At 40.1% G+C, this 15399-nt stretch overlaps 1 protein-coding gene across 1 annotated transcript in view; it reads right to left on the reverse strand.

Moving 5' to 3' along the window:
* SVEP1 (sushi, von Willebrand factor type A, EGF and pentraxin domain containing 1) overlaps nucleotides 1-15399 on the reverse strand; it is a 114757-nt gene that overhangs the window by 32140 nt on the left and 67218 nt on the right. The window contains exons 25-33 of the mRNA XM_054287487.1: nucleotides 14388-14545; nucleotides 13102-13303; nucleotides 12257-12432; nucleotides 10786-10910; nucleotides 7290-7413; nucleotides 6598-6768; nucleotides 4342-4515; nucleotides 1274-1393; nucleotides 344-520 (exon numbers count right to left, since the gene is read on the reverse strand). Coding sequence (XP_054143462.1) covers nucleotides 344-520; nucleotides 1274-1393; nucleotides 4342-4515; nucleotides 6598-6768; nucleotides 7290-7413; nucleotides 10786-10910; nucleotides 12257-12432; nucleotides 13102-13303; nucleotides 14388-14545 — 1427 coding nt within the window. The remainder of the gene's footprint in view (nucleotides 1-343; nucleotides 521-1273; nucleotides 1394-4341; nucleotides 4516-6597; nucleotides 6769-7289; nucleotides 7414-10785; nucleotides 10911-12256; nucleotides 12433-13101; nucleotides 13304-14387; nucleotides 14546-15399) is intronic.

Raw genomic sequence — 15399 nt, forward strand, 5'->3', positions numbered from 1 at the left:
GTAATCCACTGAGACAGTTAATGGTCTTTAAGTGATTAATTGCTTGAAAATGGAAAGCTGGGTGGAGAAGAATTAGAATTAGAAGAACACTTCTAATGCTTGCATTAGACTGAGTCTATACCTCTGACGCACTGGAGAATCTGCGTAAGAGAGAACCACTACAGACATGACAACTGTGCTTATGTCTTAAGAGAGCAAAGACTTCAACACTGACATCCAGATCTGCTAGGACAGGGTTTCATAAGCTGCCATGGTCTCTAACGGCTCTTCACTATTACTTTTCCCCTCCCATCTGTCTAATGTTAAAGTCACATTTCAGCATGCATTACCCCTAGGAACCAACCTTCACAATAGGGTGTTGGGTCGCTCCACTCTCCGGACTCCATGCAAGTAAGTTTCATCACTCCTGTCAGCTGGAACCCTTCTTTGCAGGAAAATGTTACTTGACTACCAACACTGTAAGTATCCCCATGTAAATGACCATGCTCTGGATTTCCTGGATTATGGCATTTCACAGGTTCTGAGGAAAAAGAGGGAAACTACAAATAACATACTTATGTGCCAGGTTTTATGAATAAATTACAAGAGATATCCTTGGGAATTTGCTGAAAGTAGAAGGCAAAGCATATGGAAAACACTAAAGTAGTTTACATAAGAAGTTTACAGCCTTTTCTCTTTTATATGTAAATGACTGAAGACTCATGCAAGTAAGCTAATCTCCAAGTTTAAGGATGTGGAAGAGCCCTCTGTAACTGAGTTTGCATTCCTTGTCAGAAGCAAACATATCTTACAGTAATTTCTTCCTCTGTGAGGGAAAGCCCATTCCAGTATGTCCATCCCTGAAAATGAAAACTGCTCAACTACCTTTTATGCCAACCTATGCCACTGCCTAGCTATCTTCTTCCAAAGTTACCTTGTTTAATGTTTCTACAGGTAGCTCTAGCCCTACTCAGAAGCCTGTGTTAAAATGTTTCTTCACTGCTCTGAGAAGTGAAACACTGTGGCCTTCCCAGGTCTTCCGCTCAGCACGCAATTAGGTTTTTGCATGTGTGTATGTCTTGGAGCAGCATCCCAGTGACAGCTGTATCCTCACAGAGAGGTGAGTTTTCAAGAAACAAAAGGAGACGCTATCACAGCCCCATCCAGACTAAACCGACCTGGAGATGAAAGCATGCCTGTCCTAGATATCAATTGTTGTCTCGCAACTGGAAGGCAGGATACTGGCCTATATAGAATCTTGGAAAGGCTAGCTGGATGTTTTTCTTTCCCATACCTGCACATTTTTTACCATCTCCCGTGTAAGGAGGGATGCAAGTGCAAACATAGGATCCGTTCGTGTTGAGACAAGATGCGTGCTCATCACAATCTGATCCAACAGCGCATTCATCAACATCTGCAAAAAACAAAACAAAACAAACCCACAAAACCCATGTCTCTAGTGTGTTATTTGTAGCAAGCATTTGCTTTAAATTTCTGTCTCACTGTCAAGAGGAATTACTTTAAGTAGTACAATTAAAAATCACTTACTGCAATCACATTTTTCATCCATTGGTAAAAATACTTAATATTTAAACAAATATTTATAACTCACTGTAAAGTTTCATTGTAATTTTAATTATAATTTACTCAGCAGTATTGCACAACATGAGAAAATCAGAGATACATGTTACTAACTTTCAGTCACTACTTCCACATAAAGTATCTGGTTTCCAAACTGCAAAAGAGCAGATATTGTAAGTATTGTACTACTAGTCTGTGTAGACATCCTAAGGAAGGATTTTTGCATTAAACTCTTGCTTGGGAAATCCTCTTGATCTCAACCTTCCTACTTATAAGACAGGAAAACTTAGTCAAGAGGAGAAATACTCTGAAAATATTTGGGCCCCATCTTTGATGAAGGCTCTAATATCTTAGACTAGGCCCGAAAAGAGCGTGCAGATGACAGTAGTACCTTGAAATCTGAACTGGTAATTTATGATCCATGTAGTTTGATGCCATGCTGCAAAAAAAAAAAACAAACAAACAAACAAAAAAAAAACCCAAACAAAAAGCCCCCAAACAAACAAACAAACAAAAAACCCCCCAAAAAGCACCCCTCACTGCAGAATACTTCATAAAATCTTTTAATCTAGACAAGGATTAAGTAAGAAAACATCTCTGGTACGAAAACAATGAGTCAAAATTGCAAAGAATCAATTTCAAAGTATCTAATTGAAAAGTGCTGGCATCAGGGATTATTCTTCTCTATAAAAATGCTTGTTTCATACTGTTAGAGAGAGGTAGAACAATTCTTAATCTAAATGTCCTGCTACAGGACCCTTGTTGATCAAGGTATGCCATGCAGACACACAGTTTGGGTTCTTTGCCCATTTCCAGTAAAAAATCACTGGTTAAAAAAGCAAGAAAATTTACTGAATTGGAGGGTTTATTCTTCGCTACTGAATGAGTCTGATCAGCATGAAAGGACCAAACACATTGAAAAGAAAAGTTGCTTCTTTCTGATATGCAGCATGACAGCTGCACTGTAATACCAAGACAGTTGCCAACTACACAAGTACCAGGAGAATGCAAAGTGCTGCCACAGCAGAACTGGAATGACTGCTTCTTCTGTAATGTCTCGTTAGGCAAGAGACTTCCAGTGGGGTGGAACTACATGGTGAATCAGACCCTAACAGAACAAAAGGAATGCTTCAGGGCATAGGTGTGCCAGGATTTGCTAGCACCTCCCTGAAGCATGAGTCAGAAAGGTAAATGATGAGTCAGGGTGCCAAATCCACTCTTGTTTTTATTTTCCCATAACGTAGCTTTAGGAGAGACAAGGCAAGCTGGAAGGTGTGGCGCAGGCTTTTTCCTTCTGAACGTTGTGACTCCTACAGCATGGAAGTTGAACTATTTGGACAGCCTTGACGTACCTGGGATGATGTTTGTAGATTCTGAAGAAGTGCTGGTGGACAAGATGCTACAAAACTAGAGGGATCCTACTCCAAAGTGAATTTTGGCAGACCTAAAAGACTTTGGTATTTTCTTTTGCTTGTCCTGACTGAAAAAAATATGTGCTATACCTACAAAGAATTAGGAGTCAAACACAAATCTTGCCAGTTTTTTACCGCGCAATTCCCATGGCTATGATGCAGCACAACCAGATGCAGCAATCCAAGTACAGCTAGGTAGTGGATTTCAGCAGGGGAATGCTGGAGACATGGCCCTGCAAGGCCAGTGACACCTAGTCCTCGATACACAGTCCAATGCCAGCCTCTCACACCTTTCAGCTTGTGCCACTGCACCTGGCACATCAGACCCAACTGACCAGCGAGTAAGTTAAGGTGTGGCAACTGTATGAGCTGAGGTCACCAGTGTACTCCCAGGGCTCTCAATGCTGCAGCTGCTTCCTGGCAGGCATATCTGACCCAGCAAAAAACCCCCACAACAGAGAAAAAGTTCAGAGAACACCGGCAGAGGTGATCTGCCCATTAAGTTAGGGACTAAGGAGACAGCAAGGTGGCCTTTTGTTCAGGTAAACATCAACTAACAGTTGCGTGGATCAACTGACAGTGTAAATGCTTCTCCTTGAGCTCCTTAAAGAGTGTGAATGTCTTCTGAGTTAGCCAGACCAACACAGAGGAGTGGAAATGAACACATGGTCAACATGAGGTATAAATGTCAGACAAGTACCAATGGGCTTGAGCTGGCCTTAACTCACACATTCATTCCCAGCTACTGGGGATGTGCAAGGTCATGAGGGTGAACATATTACAGAGCTTGATAATGCAAAACACACTGGAATTATACCTAAACTGTGTATTACAATTGCTGTATTTTGTTAAGTAACTTGAATTTGTTTCTCTTGTGCTATGCAGTACATTTTGTATCACTCGGCCTGATCGGAAATCCTGTGCAGTATCTACTGTCCTCAGGTCAGTAAATCTGATATTAAATACTACAATGTCCATGTGTGAAATATCTAAAAGAACCTGGTCAGAGAGCATGAGACACTGACAGCATGCTGGAGAGCAACAAAATGCACAGGTCAGAAGCACAGAATGCAAGGATTGCCGACATGGAAGGAGAAAGGTTGGGAGTGCAATGCAGGCCTATATAATTTTATATATATTTGATAAAAGCAGGATGTGGGGCATACAAGAGGATGGACAGAAAAAGGTGATAGAATGTAGTTTTGGTTTCATGGAAGGCTGAGCATGTTATTTCAGAAAAATGAATATTTTGGACTGTGGGATTGTGGTTAGCCTCCACAATTTCAGAATGAATGTTTGCTCAAACCTAAGGGCACAGGAGAACTGTGAGATTTTCAGTGCATGAAGCCAAATGCATGGCACTTCTTACCAAGGCATGATGGTGAAATGCTGTTCCAGCTTCCATTGTCCAGGCAGAGCATCCTGGAGTCACCCAACAAATAGTAGCCACTGTTACAGTGATAGGTAATAGTACTGCCAGCAAAAAAGTCCTCAGCTGAATAATATCCATTTTCTAAAGTTGGAGGCACTCCACAGCTGATTCCTGCAAGATGGGTGAAAAGAGGGCACAGGCATTAGCAGACCAAACACACATCATCTTCAGAATAATTCCACATGAGAGCCATTACTGCATGCTTTTCTCGGTAGCTGTACAATCCCATTAGCAAGAGGGCCCAGTCCTTTTCTGAAGTAGCTAATCAATTCCAGGTCTAGTGGAGGGTCTTGTTTTCTGGGCATTTTTCAATAAGAGTCTTAGAGGACTTTCCAACTTCTGCTAAGAAAATTTTGCTAGCTCTTGAGGAGACATCTGTGGCTGAGATGTGAGCAGATGCCCTTCAGTCACAGAACACTTCTGATAAGAAATAATCCTTGGTGAGTTATAAAGAAAAAAGAAAAGTGAGTTTGCCTTGTTGTTACTTCCCTTTGCTGAAAATCAAGCTCAGGATTGCTGTGCTTAAACACTGCAAAAGTAGCCAACAGAGACTGCTAAGAGTTACAGTCCTGGCCTGAGATGAGGGAGTGCACGAATGATGGAGAGACTGGAGCTGACTTCACATACAAATTTGGCCATCCCTTAGATTGACTATAGTAAATAATCCCATCTGATCCCAGTTGTGACAGCAGAAATCATCCCTGTACCTGCCTACCAGAGGTTTTTATTTATTCTAGCAGAGTTTCTTCTATGCATCTTTACCTCAATCAAAAAGGCTTAAACTTATTCCAACAGCTACACAGGTCATCTTTGTAGATACACAGGTTACAGCAAGTCCTATTCCCCTAGCTGCATGCAAGGATCATGCAACAAGAATTTAAAGCCTATAGTTATGGAAGCCAAGTACTTGCTGGGAAGGAATAGAGCTGGAGAGTTTGTAACAAAGACAGGCTCTCAGGCACCTGTGGTTTTGGAAGTATTTAGCACCAAGAAGAGGAAAAGGATTCTGGTGGGTGAAGACAGTGATTACACTGAGCCTGATTCAGTCAGTACTTTTTCAGGCCTACACCATTAGTATAAACCTGTAGTTCATTATGCAGGAAATAGGTATCTTCAAGTAACTTTCATTCATCAGGTCCTTGTAGAACAGGTACCTTAAAGGCCAGTGGGCAAGTCTAGCCTTCATCTACTCAGCCTGTTTGTGGCAGGTCAGCCCTCTTCTGTCTCAGTTCTGTGCTCAGCAGGTAAAATTGCTTGGCCCAATGCAGAGACAACAGAAACACTAACAGGATTCTGGTGGTTGTCACAGCTTACACGCCAAGAAAGAGCAAAGCTGTTTCTGCCAGTGAGCTTTCCTTCTGCCCAGCAGGACTTGCTTTTGGGTTAATCCTCATGGGCATGCTCTAATTTATACAGAAGATGAGACTTTTGCTACAAATTACTGAATAAAGAGGGAGACATTAAAATTTAGATAAAATTATTTTAAAGGCATTTTTAACAAATTTGATTATTTCCTCCAAACTACATATAAATTCTAGGATTATGCAATATCTGCTTCTGGAGCTAATTTTCTATTCTGCTGAAATGAAAAATGTAATCAGCTCCAACACAAGCAACTGCAGTCATGTGTGCAGTCACAACAGAGGAGGACCAAAGGAAAGGGGAAAGCAGGAGCAGGAATCATATAATCAAAAGAAACTTGGCAGCCTGAATGCATACAGCTCAGTTTCTTTGAAGAAATCCGGTAAATCTTGGAGCACTTCCAAGCCCTAACAGAAATATATGCAGCCTATAAAGAAATTAGGTCATAATTTACTCAAATCAAGGCTTCTACTTCAAACCAGACATTCTCAGTGACATCCAAAAATCACAGAGATATTTTAGCATTTCCTGTGCATCTTCCACACTCCTAATGCCACTGGGGAGGAAAGTACCAGACTGCTGATCCAAATGGACTAATTTCTCTAACAGCCATGGATGTTAGAAACTGGCTGAAAAACATGTAAGAACATGGTCATGATACAGTTTCTGCTCAGCAAAACATGAGCTTAGTTTTAAGCATACATGTTTATGCTGTAACATGAATGGATTCAAGAGCATGATAGCTGCAAAAAACCCCAGGCCATGAATAGTGATAGGATCCAAATAAACACCAGGGTTTCCTAATCCTGCCAGCTCACTGAGACAACTCACTTTCACATCGGGGAAAAGGCCGTGTCCACTGTCCCAGGTTAAGGCAGTGTTGAACAGAGTTTCCCACTATCTGGAATCCTGGGTCACAGGAAAGGCTCACTTTTGACCCTGGCTTTAAATCAGCAGAAGAGGCCCGCAGATGAGGTATGGATCCTTGCAAAGATGGACAATCTGTGAACAGAATATATGCATTCAGTAAGAGGTACAGCTACATGCTGAAATGAACAAACTGGTTATGTGATTGATCCCGTATAAGTTTACCCAGAAAAAAGCTTTCAGAAATGTTATGCACGCTACATCCCATGGGTCCAAAGGGTTTTGAGAATCATCAACATATAAAATCAGAAAAGGAATCTACAGAAAAAGAAGCAAGGAGGCAGCAGGTATTTTATTACCATATAATAATTATTAGAATAAAAGGCAGGAATTTTTTTTCCTGGTCCACTACCATCTTCACTCTTTTCCCATCTCAATTCAGGAAGCAATAAATTTTTGTCATAGATTTCAATGAACTTTTGTTACAAAACCCTGGAATTTGAAGAATGAAGGACTGCATGTTCTAACTGTCAAATAATCAAAATAATTTATTCAAGGTTAGTAGAGCAAAGGCTGCAAGTTTGCTAGTTGACCCCATAAAAGAGCCTTATAGTGTTGCTCAGAAAAAAATGGGTTCTAGGAAGTAAAGTTCTAACCAGCACAAAATATACTCTTGTAATCTATCTTCACTCTTCCAACAACTCCTGGCAGGAAATCTGGCCAGGCTAGTACATTTCCTTTTTGCAGTTCTTCTGGACAGGATGTAGCCAGAGATTCTACCTATGGATTTAAAAAAGTTGGTTAGATATGTTTGAGGACAGTATAGAAAGAGAATATTAAAAAAAATATTCCCTTCATGCGTGTAGGCAGCACTAGAACAGATCCTTGAGGGAGTAATGCTAATCTTTTCTAGCACAAGAGGTTCCTGGCTGAAGTACTTATTATTCTGTTCTTATAAGCCATCTAGATATGGCTGAGTCACTCCCTGAAGGACTACTTGACATACAAACAAGTTATTGAACACAGCTCTTGAGACACAATTGCATTTGTTACTGTAAAAGAAGAACACATCTACGTCACATCAAAAGACAGTAATGAGGCTGCAACCTGAAGAGAACACTTATCTATTTGCAGAAAATGTCAAATAGAAGCCAAAAAGAACTTAGTGTTCAAGATCTGTATCCTGAAAACTGCTAGCCCTGCACCATATATAAGGGACAGAAACACAAAAAGGAGAAGCTTAATAAGGCAATTAGTTGTTTCCAGAACACAAGTTTTGTGAACTGAATTAACTAGACTCTGTACAACACTGTAGGCAAGGCCCAGCCGAAGTGGGATGGGGACATAAGTAATGGAGTATAGAAACAGGAACTATATAGGCCAGCTAAGTACAGGAGAAACAAAGGAACACACTATTAGACCAACAGCAGATTAGTCTCTTGAAAGAAGATCTGGTCATATGTCTCTGATAGAAAAGTTTTCTCAGATGGGTGATTGCCTTCTGTCAAGTTTCCAGCAGATAAATTCAACCAAGAATAATATTCTACAGTGTCTGTCCTTGTGAGACAGAAAGGTACATCATGAACTTTGGAGTGATCTCTTCTCATATTGTCCCTACTCTGAACCCATTGAGGCCGATTGGACTTTTAGCAGTCAGTTAGACTTTTATACAGTCAGTATAGCTGGAGAAGGAGCCAATGTTCTCTGTTTATTCTGAGGCCATTTCAAAGTTCTCATTTCAGCAATCTGTGCCAATGGAAGATGCTTAGGCCAAAGGCTGCAAACAAATTGCAAGGAATCTGCATGAAAATATTTTCAATGTAGGAAAAACAAGTTTGGGAATCAGCCCTTTCAAGGCATATGATGGATAGTAGAGGGCCAGAAAGGACCTCACAGTTCCCTATACACAACAACTCATATTTCTGTTGCTGTCTATTCAACAACAAAGCTACCAGAGTGACAGTTTACCTATACAAAATTAATGTGCAAGTGAATAAACAACTAAAGCATGTGAGTAAAATCTTAAAGACTAGATTCCACCATCCTTTATTCACTAAGCAACCTATTCTGTCACCATGCTTTCCTTTATGGCTGAGAATAGAAAGTTAAGACTTAATGAATAGTTCCAGCTGGCCAGAACAAACCTAATGATTACAGATTACAATAGCACTTTACTATTCCAAGCTCTGAAATGAATGAGGTAAAAATTGTATAGGAAGCTTGACTCAGCTTCCTGTCTGGTGTTACATCTGTCTTTTCAGATGAGCAACATGGATACTATAAATGAACAGCAGGATTTTCTTCCTTGTCCTAACTGTTGCATCTCAACAAGCAAGTGGGAATTCAATCAAACCTGCCATTAAACAGGGGCAACTACTGAGAAAGTTTCAGAAAGTTGTACTTAAAACTCTTTACCAGTGTGCCCTGCAAAATCACATGTACACTTATCAGCTTCAAAACTGCTAGTGAACAAAAACTTGAAGATCTGATTGGCAATGCAACAATTGGTGACCCTAACAGTCAAGAACTGCAGCAGGTAGTTGGGTAGCTTTAAACCTGTCAGAGAGGCAAAGTAGTAAAAATACAGAGAAATAGATGGAGGAGACATATGGGTGCTGGAAGCAAAGATTCTGCTTTACTTTTTTTCCTATTCATGCTATTATTTCTTATTTGGGTCAGGGACAACAAACAGCTATAAACCATCAATTAATGATGCAAATTTAAGAAAAATCAGGAAAAGAGCAAAACTTTGTAATCCAAAGATTCTTCCTCAAAGAAATTTCTCTAACTTTAAACACTTGTCTTTGTAGTTCAAGTGTTATCAACAGTTTAGCACTTCTGACCTTCAGGATTGAAATAGTAATGAGCAGGAAGCAGTGATGGAGCACTGTCCTCATGTTTGCAGATAATATCAGGCTGGTGATAAAATCAGTGTGCTCAAGGACAGAGTTGCATGCATAGGCACTTTGACAGGCTGGAGTAAAGATAGACTTCAAAAACTCAACAAGGAAAAATGGGAAGGAAAAAAATTCTGAACAATATAGGTGAGGAAAGCCAAGACCAGGAAAAGAACTCTGTGGAAAAGAACTTAGGGACTCTGGCAGGTAGTGAGCTGAGTATTAGCCAGCTATGCACTGGGCAAATATTGAGGACCAACAGCATCCTTGGCTGTGTGAATAGGGTTACCATCAGAAAACCAAGGAAGTGATTATTCTTTCTCAGCCCTTATTAGATCACATATGAAGTTACTACATTCCATTTTGGGTTATTCACAGCAAGAAAGACACTGACGAGCAGGAGCAAGCTCAGAGACGGGATGGAACACTTGCCCAGGGAGGAGAGCTTGGCTCAGCCTAGAGCAGAAGCAGCTATGGGGACATCTCTCAGCAGCCCTGTGTGTATTGGGAGATGATCAGGTACAGACAGGCTTGTACAGCAGTGCAAGACATGGTGGAAGACACAAGCAGTAGTCATAAATGGAAGTGGGAGGTCCCAACTAGGCATAGAGAAACAAATTCCACTTGAGGATAACTGAGCACTGAAGCTTGGCTCCCAGAAAAGTTGAGGGATTACTGTCCTTGCAGACATCTTTCAGTCTTTATTAATTTTTAACTCAGTGGAAAAGTGGAAATTTGGTGCTGCCAAGCTTTTATTTTAGGTACCTGATTAGGTGTAATTCCATATTAAGTTATGCTGCCCTTTCAGACTTTTTCTGAAACTATAAAGCTCAGATTTTTCAGTGTCTAATGCATTGACTGAAATTGTGATATCTCCCCTCTGAAGTTTTAACAGCAGAATGAGGAAACTGTATGTAGTCTGTAAAACAAGCACTTTATTTATTTCACTGGATTTCTCTCTCTTCTAGCATTCTCTCTCTTCTAGCATTAATTTTTATGCATGATTTCCTTCCTGTTTTGAAGCCACATACTACAGAAAGGTTCAATCAAAATAGAAGGTGACTCAGTGCTGATTTTACCAGGCTTAGTTCTGCTTAAAGCTACTTTACTAACTACATTAAGCTTATTACCCTAAGCCAGAACTCCATCTGGTCCCACTGACTTCTGTGGGAGTAGGGGTCTCCCCAGTATGCTGACCTAGAGTGCCTTCTCTATGTTCAGAGCTCTCTGCTCAAACACTGGACTCAGGACTTACCTGCTGTGGAGAAAGTACATAGTCCCAAATGTTGAGCTGGCTAATGGAGCCCACAAAAGATTCAGCTGGGTTGAATCCTTCTCCTTTTTGATCTTGCTCTTGACCCAGCACAAGTGCACCACCACCTAAACTCAGAATTTGAAGAGGGGTAGGAAACAAAGCCTTACAGCAGGGATCCCATAAGAAGATTAAAAACGAAACAAAACAAAAATTTTTGCTGCCCTATGTTACTTGGATTTTGCAGTGAAGACCAGCCACCTTCAAACTCTCTCAGCAAAAGCTCTTGGAAGACATGTTAGACTGAGAAACGTCAACATAGCAATTTGGAAGTGACTGTCACACTCATATGGGAGCAGAAATCACCTATGGCTGCTTCAGGAATGATATTCGCTCAATGAGATCACTTATAGTTCAGTATTTGAAGCATAACACACAGCAACGTAAAATGCAGTTTTGAGCAGGTGGAGCCCATTTTACAATACCAACTTACAGTTCCTGCCTCAAACAAAAGCTTACAAACTCATACAGGTCAAATGTGATTCTATACCCCCCCTTGTGTGCCATGTCTCAGAGCATTAACTACCTTCAGTGTGGGAGTATGATTCCATACTTAATTAATGCTTAGTTAATGCTCTGAGACATGGCTCACAAATTAAATTTATTCACTTTGTCCATTAACATGTGAACATGCATCTTCTACATCATAGGGTATGTGGACAAGGTCAAAAAGTAATGGAGACAGCACACTTAAGTCTTATCTCTGGAGAGAACTCCAATTTAAGTGGGAAAGACAGGGGCAAATGTAAGGGTCATGGACTAAAATGCTTTAATACTCTATTTTTTATTTTAATGAAATAGTATTTTGAAATTCTATGTAAATTTGGATGGTGGCAGTACGCAAACAGTACCAAAACAAAACCTCTTTGCAGCCAAATGATAACAAGCTTTTCATTGCTCTTTAATTGCTGAAGATACTCTTTTTTGTGCCCTCGGATATTGCGCTATAGATAACTGATGACAAGAAAAGATGAAATAGCAAACCTCACCTTGTTAGAAAAAAATACAAACATAACTTCAAATACATGCCTGAAAAGAACAGGAAAAGGCTAAGTCAATAAATCCTGAACATATATATGTAAGGGAAATGCCAGATAAACTGTCTTTTGTTGAGTGAGACACTTACTCTCACAAAGCCATTCCAGAACCAGCCCTGCACATCTTCCTTTGTGGACTAAACTGTGATGTCCATAAAACAAGCTACCTACCAGTATACCTCAGAAATGTGCATTTTGTCTTCAGTGATGCTGAGTTGGGGGAACTGTCCTCACAAAATAAGAACAGCAAACATAAGCTTTTCAGAAATGCTGAACATGTGCATATATCCTAAAAACACCGAAACATTTTCTTGCATATTCTGCAATAAAAACAGAATGAAGGCAACCAAACGTGGTATAATACAAATAAAGCATACCAGGGATTTTTGATCCGACAGAGAGCCCGCTGCCTCCATCGGACAGTTTTCCATCAATGTACACCTTCCACGCCCCATCCCTGCATGTCCACGTCACCGCAATGTGGTGCCAGTTACCATCGTTCACTGAAGGACAGTCTGTTATCTTCTCTTTCCCATTCACATAAAGAACCCAGCTGCAGGGAAGACACAGGCATACTCAGCTGCATGCAGCTACCTTAAAAGCACGGTCTGTCCCCCATGACTCAAAGAAATGTTATTTGACTTACAAGATAACAGGCATGTAATAACTATCATGTGAGAAATCTCTCCTGAAAGATCATCACAGGGGACTTGGAAGTCGGCTATCATATGCAAAGCATGGTGAAATGAGTGACATGCTTTTGTGACAAAATATGAAGGCTCAAGTCATGACTGCATAGTGGATTCTTAAATTTTTCTGTTGAGTGACACTAGAAGTCACACTACAAGTCACATTGCTTTTGCAAAAGTGCAAGTCATACTCTGCATTTAGAATCATGCCAGAAGTACTTTGACTGCTGAGCTCCATTTGTTCCACTAATTGTCTCAATGAGCCATTAAGAAAAGATGTGAATATAGTACAGGAAAAAAAAAATCATGTTGTCTAAATTCACAGCTCTCTTGTCATTACTCTTCTATACAGCAAAAAGTGATGGGAACAAAGCAAGAAGAAAAACAAAACAAAGAAACAACTCTGTCAAGGGAGTTGGATGCAGATTTTTCTATTCCAAAGTAGGCAAAGCTTACATTCAAACTTCTGTTCTACACTTCCTTTATCAATCTAAGACATCTGTAAGCTATAGAAAAGCAAAACTGTGATTTACCCATTGTAATCAGTCAGAAGAAATGCATTATCACTTCCATTTTCTACTGCATAAGAAATGGGAGTCCCATAGTTTGTGGTGTCAGTGGATTTCATCCAGAATGTACAGGTGATGTCACCAAGAGATGGTAAAATGCCATCAAGCATGACATATCCATAGATACCAGAGACTTCAAAATCAAGATTGAAACCAGAGGACTGTTCTGCAATGAAGACAAAGAGTATTCAGAACAATAGTCACACAAACATGGAAAGAGAATCCAATGAAATCTAAGCAAATGCAATAAAGTGGACTGCAGTCCTGCACAAAAAATATTCACTAACTTGAATAGAGATAGAAAGAACCTTTGGTAGTATAACACCAGTCAGCATACAGAGCTTTCCAAGGCTAAAATACAGTGCTTGAAGACAAAAATCCAGAAGAGACGCTGTTTATCTAGCAATAACATGAACTGAATCACTGAAATGACATATCCATCTACCATCCAACAACATAAAGATGTATAATCACCTGGTTCAATTTAATCAAGCTTTGAAGAAAAAACTCAAAATAACTCAAGATTTTTCTGTTCTGGACTTACTGAAATACACTGCCTGGTATGGGACAGCACTTCTGTGCTACTGTTCAATGCACAGTGACATGCTTTGCAAGGATGCTACATGTAATGTTATATAGTGGAGCTCTCCTGAAAGGTAGGTGTTAAACTCTGACATAGGATGGCAGGTGTAAATGTCTTCTACTGTCTTTGGGAAATCAGCATGGCTTCTGTTTAGAGATTCACTGGCTACTTTATAATTTTCGGGGAGAGGGATTTGAGCCTTGTGGTCTCCAGTATCCCCCAGGAAGTTGTGCTATGGGTATGACCCATGCCACCTGTCCACAGCAAACTTGATACTCTTTTGTCTGTAGGGAACTTGATGCCTTTAGGACTTCTGAAGCTAAGACTACCCCTTACTAATCTCCAGCCCTGTGATACAAAGCCCTACACAAAATACAAGAAACAGAAAGATCTACCCAGATACACAGAGCAAATACAAATTAAACTCAATAGACCTACGGGGTATTAAAAAGCTAGAATCATGCCTTAGAAAAGAGAAATGACTCAGACACATGCTTTTACTTGTCTACAATTACACTTATTAATGCTGCAGTCACACACACATCCTCTCACAGTCCCACCATCCTAGCTACTTTCTGGGGAAGCTGTATGAAATCAGCCCAGCCAGTGAAAATCTTGCACAGAGACTTAGTCAAGCCACCTTTTTCTGAGACTTAGTCCTGTGTACCTGTTTCACACCTGCTGCCTGTAAAGCCAGGGGGACATTTACAAACGTACGAGTTCAAGGCATCCACACAGGTGGCTTGGTTTAAGCAGGGACTGGAGGCACAGTCATTGATGTTCACTTCACAGTTCTGTCCTGTGTACCCTGTCACACACAAACACCTATGGAGGAAGAGAAGCACACTTCAAAGGTGACAGCCATCATAACAAAGAGTTCTGGCTATGAGCCCAGATCTGCAATGAGAACAGTATATAACAATACTAAAAAAAAAAATTAAACAGATTATATACTACAGAATTAATGGAATTTATTTTGGTCATTCCTCTTAAGCATGCACTCTATTAGCTGCATAACACGTCTAGACAGGGACAATACAATATTTAAAGAGCCTGCATTTTTTATATGAAATTGAGAGACATAACCATTCCATGAGTAAAACATACCTCTTACATACACAGAATTAATGATGAGAGGTATTCAACTTTTCAGATAGTCACCTTTGTATATGGGAAAAACCAAGCCAGTATAAAGACACCAAAACTGATACTTGGAAAACCAAGGTGCTTGAAAGGCACTAAAACTTCTGGGGCTTTTAGGAGGGAAAAGACGAAACTAAACACAGATGTTAATAGCTGGCCTATCTACCTATACAGTGATCTAGGATATGACACTTCTGATGGCATTTGTAGCTTCTGATCTGAGTTCAGATACCCTAAATCATAAAATTAAATAGCTGGAAGTTTCCACTGGGGTTTGTATTTTAACCTCTATAGGCTCAGTATGTACAGCTATCCCTGTCTTTTCAAGCTATAGAAATGTAGTATTACCAGGTACATAATTGGTCATCATGTATTATTCCAATGGAAAGCAAGATACGCCCCTGAAGTTTGGAAAAATGGACATCTTTTGGAAGATCAGTACTAAAACCATGCAGTCCTACCATGCTTACATTTCAAACTCTGCATATTTTCTTTGCTGTTTTCCCTGGAATTTTTAAGAGTCAAGACACTAGGAT

Source organism: Melozone crissalis, unplaced genomic scaffold (genome assembly GCF_028551555.1).
Source record: "Melozone crissalis strain CALT ecotype California unplaced genomic scaffold, PUWL_Pcris_2 ptg000005l_1, whole genome shotgun sequence".
NCBI classification, from domain to species: Eukaryota; Metazoa; Chordata; class Aves; order Passeriformes; family Passerellidae; genus Melozone; species Melozone crissalis.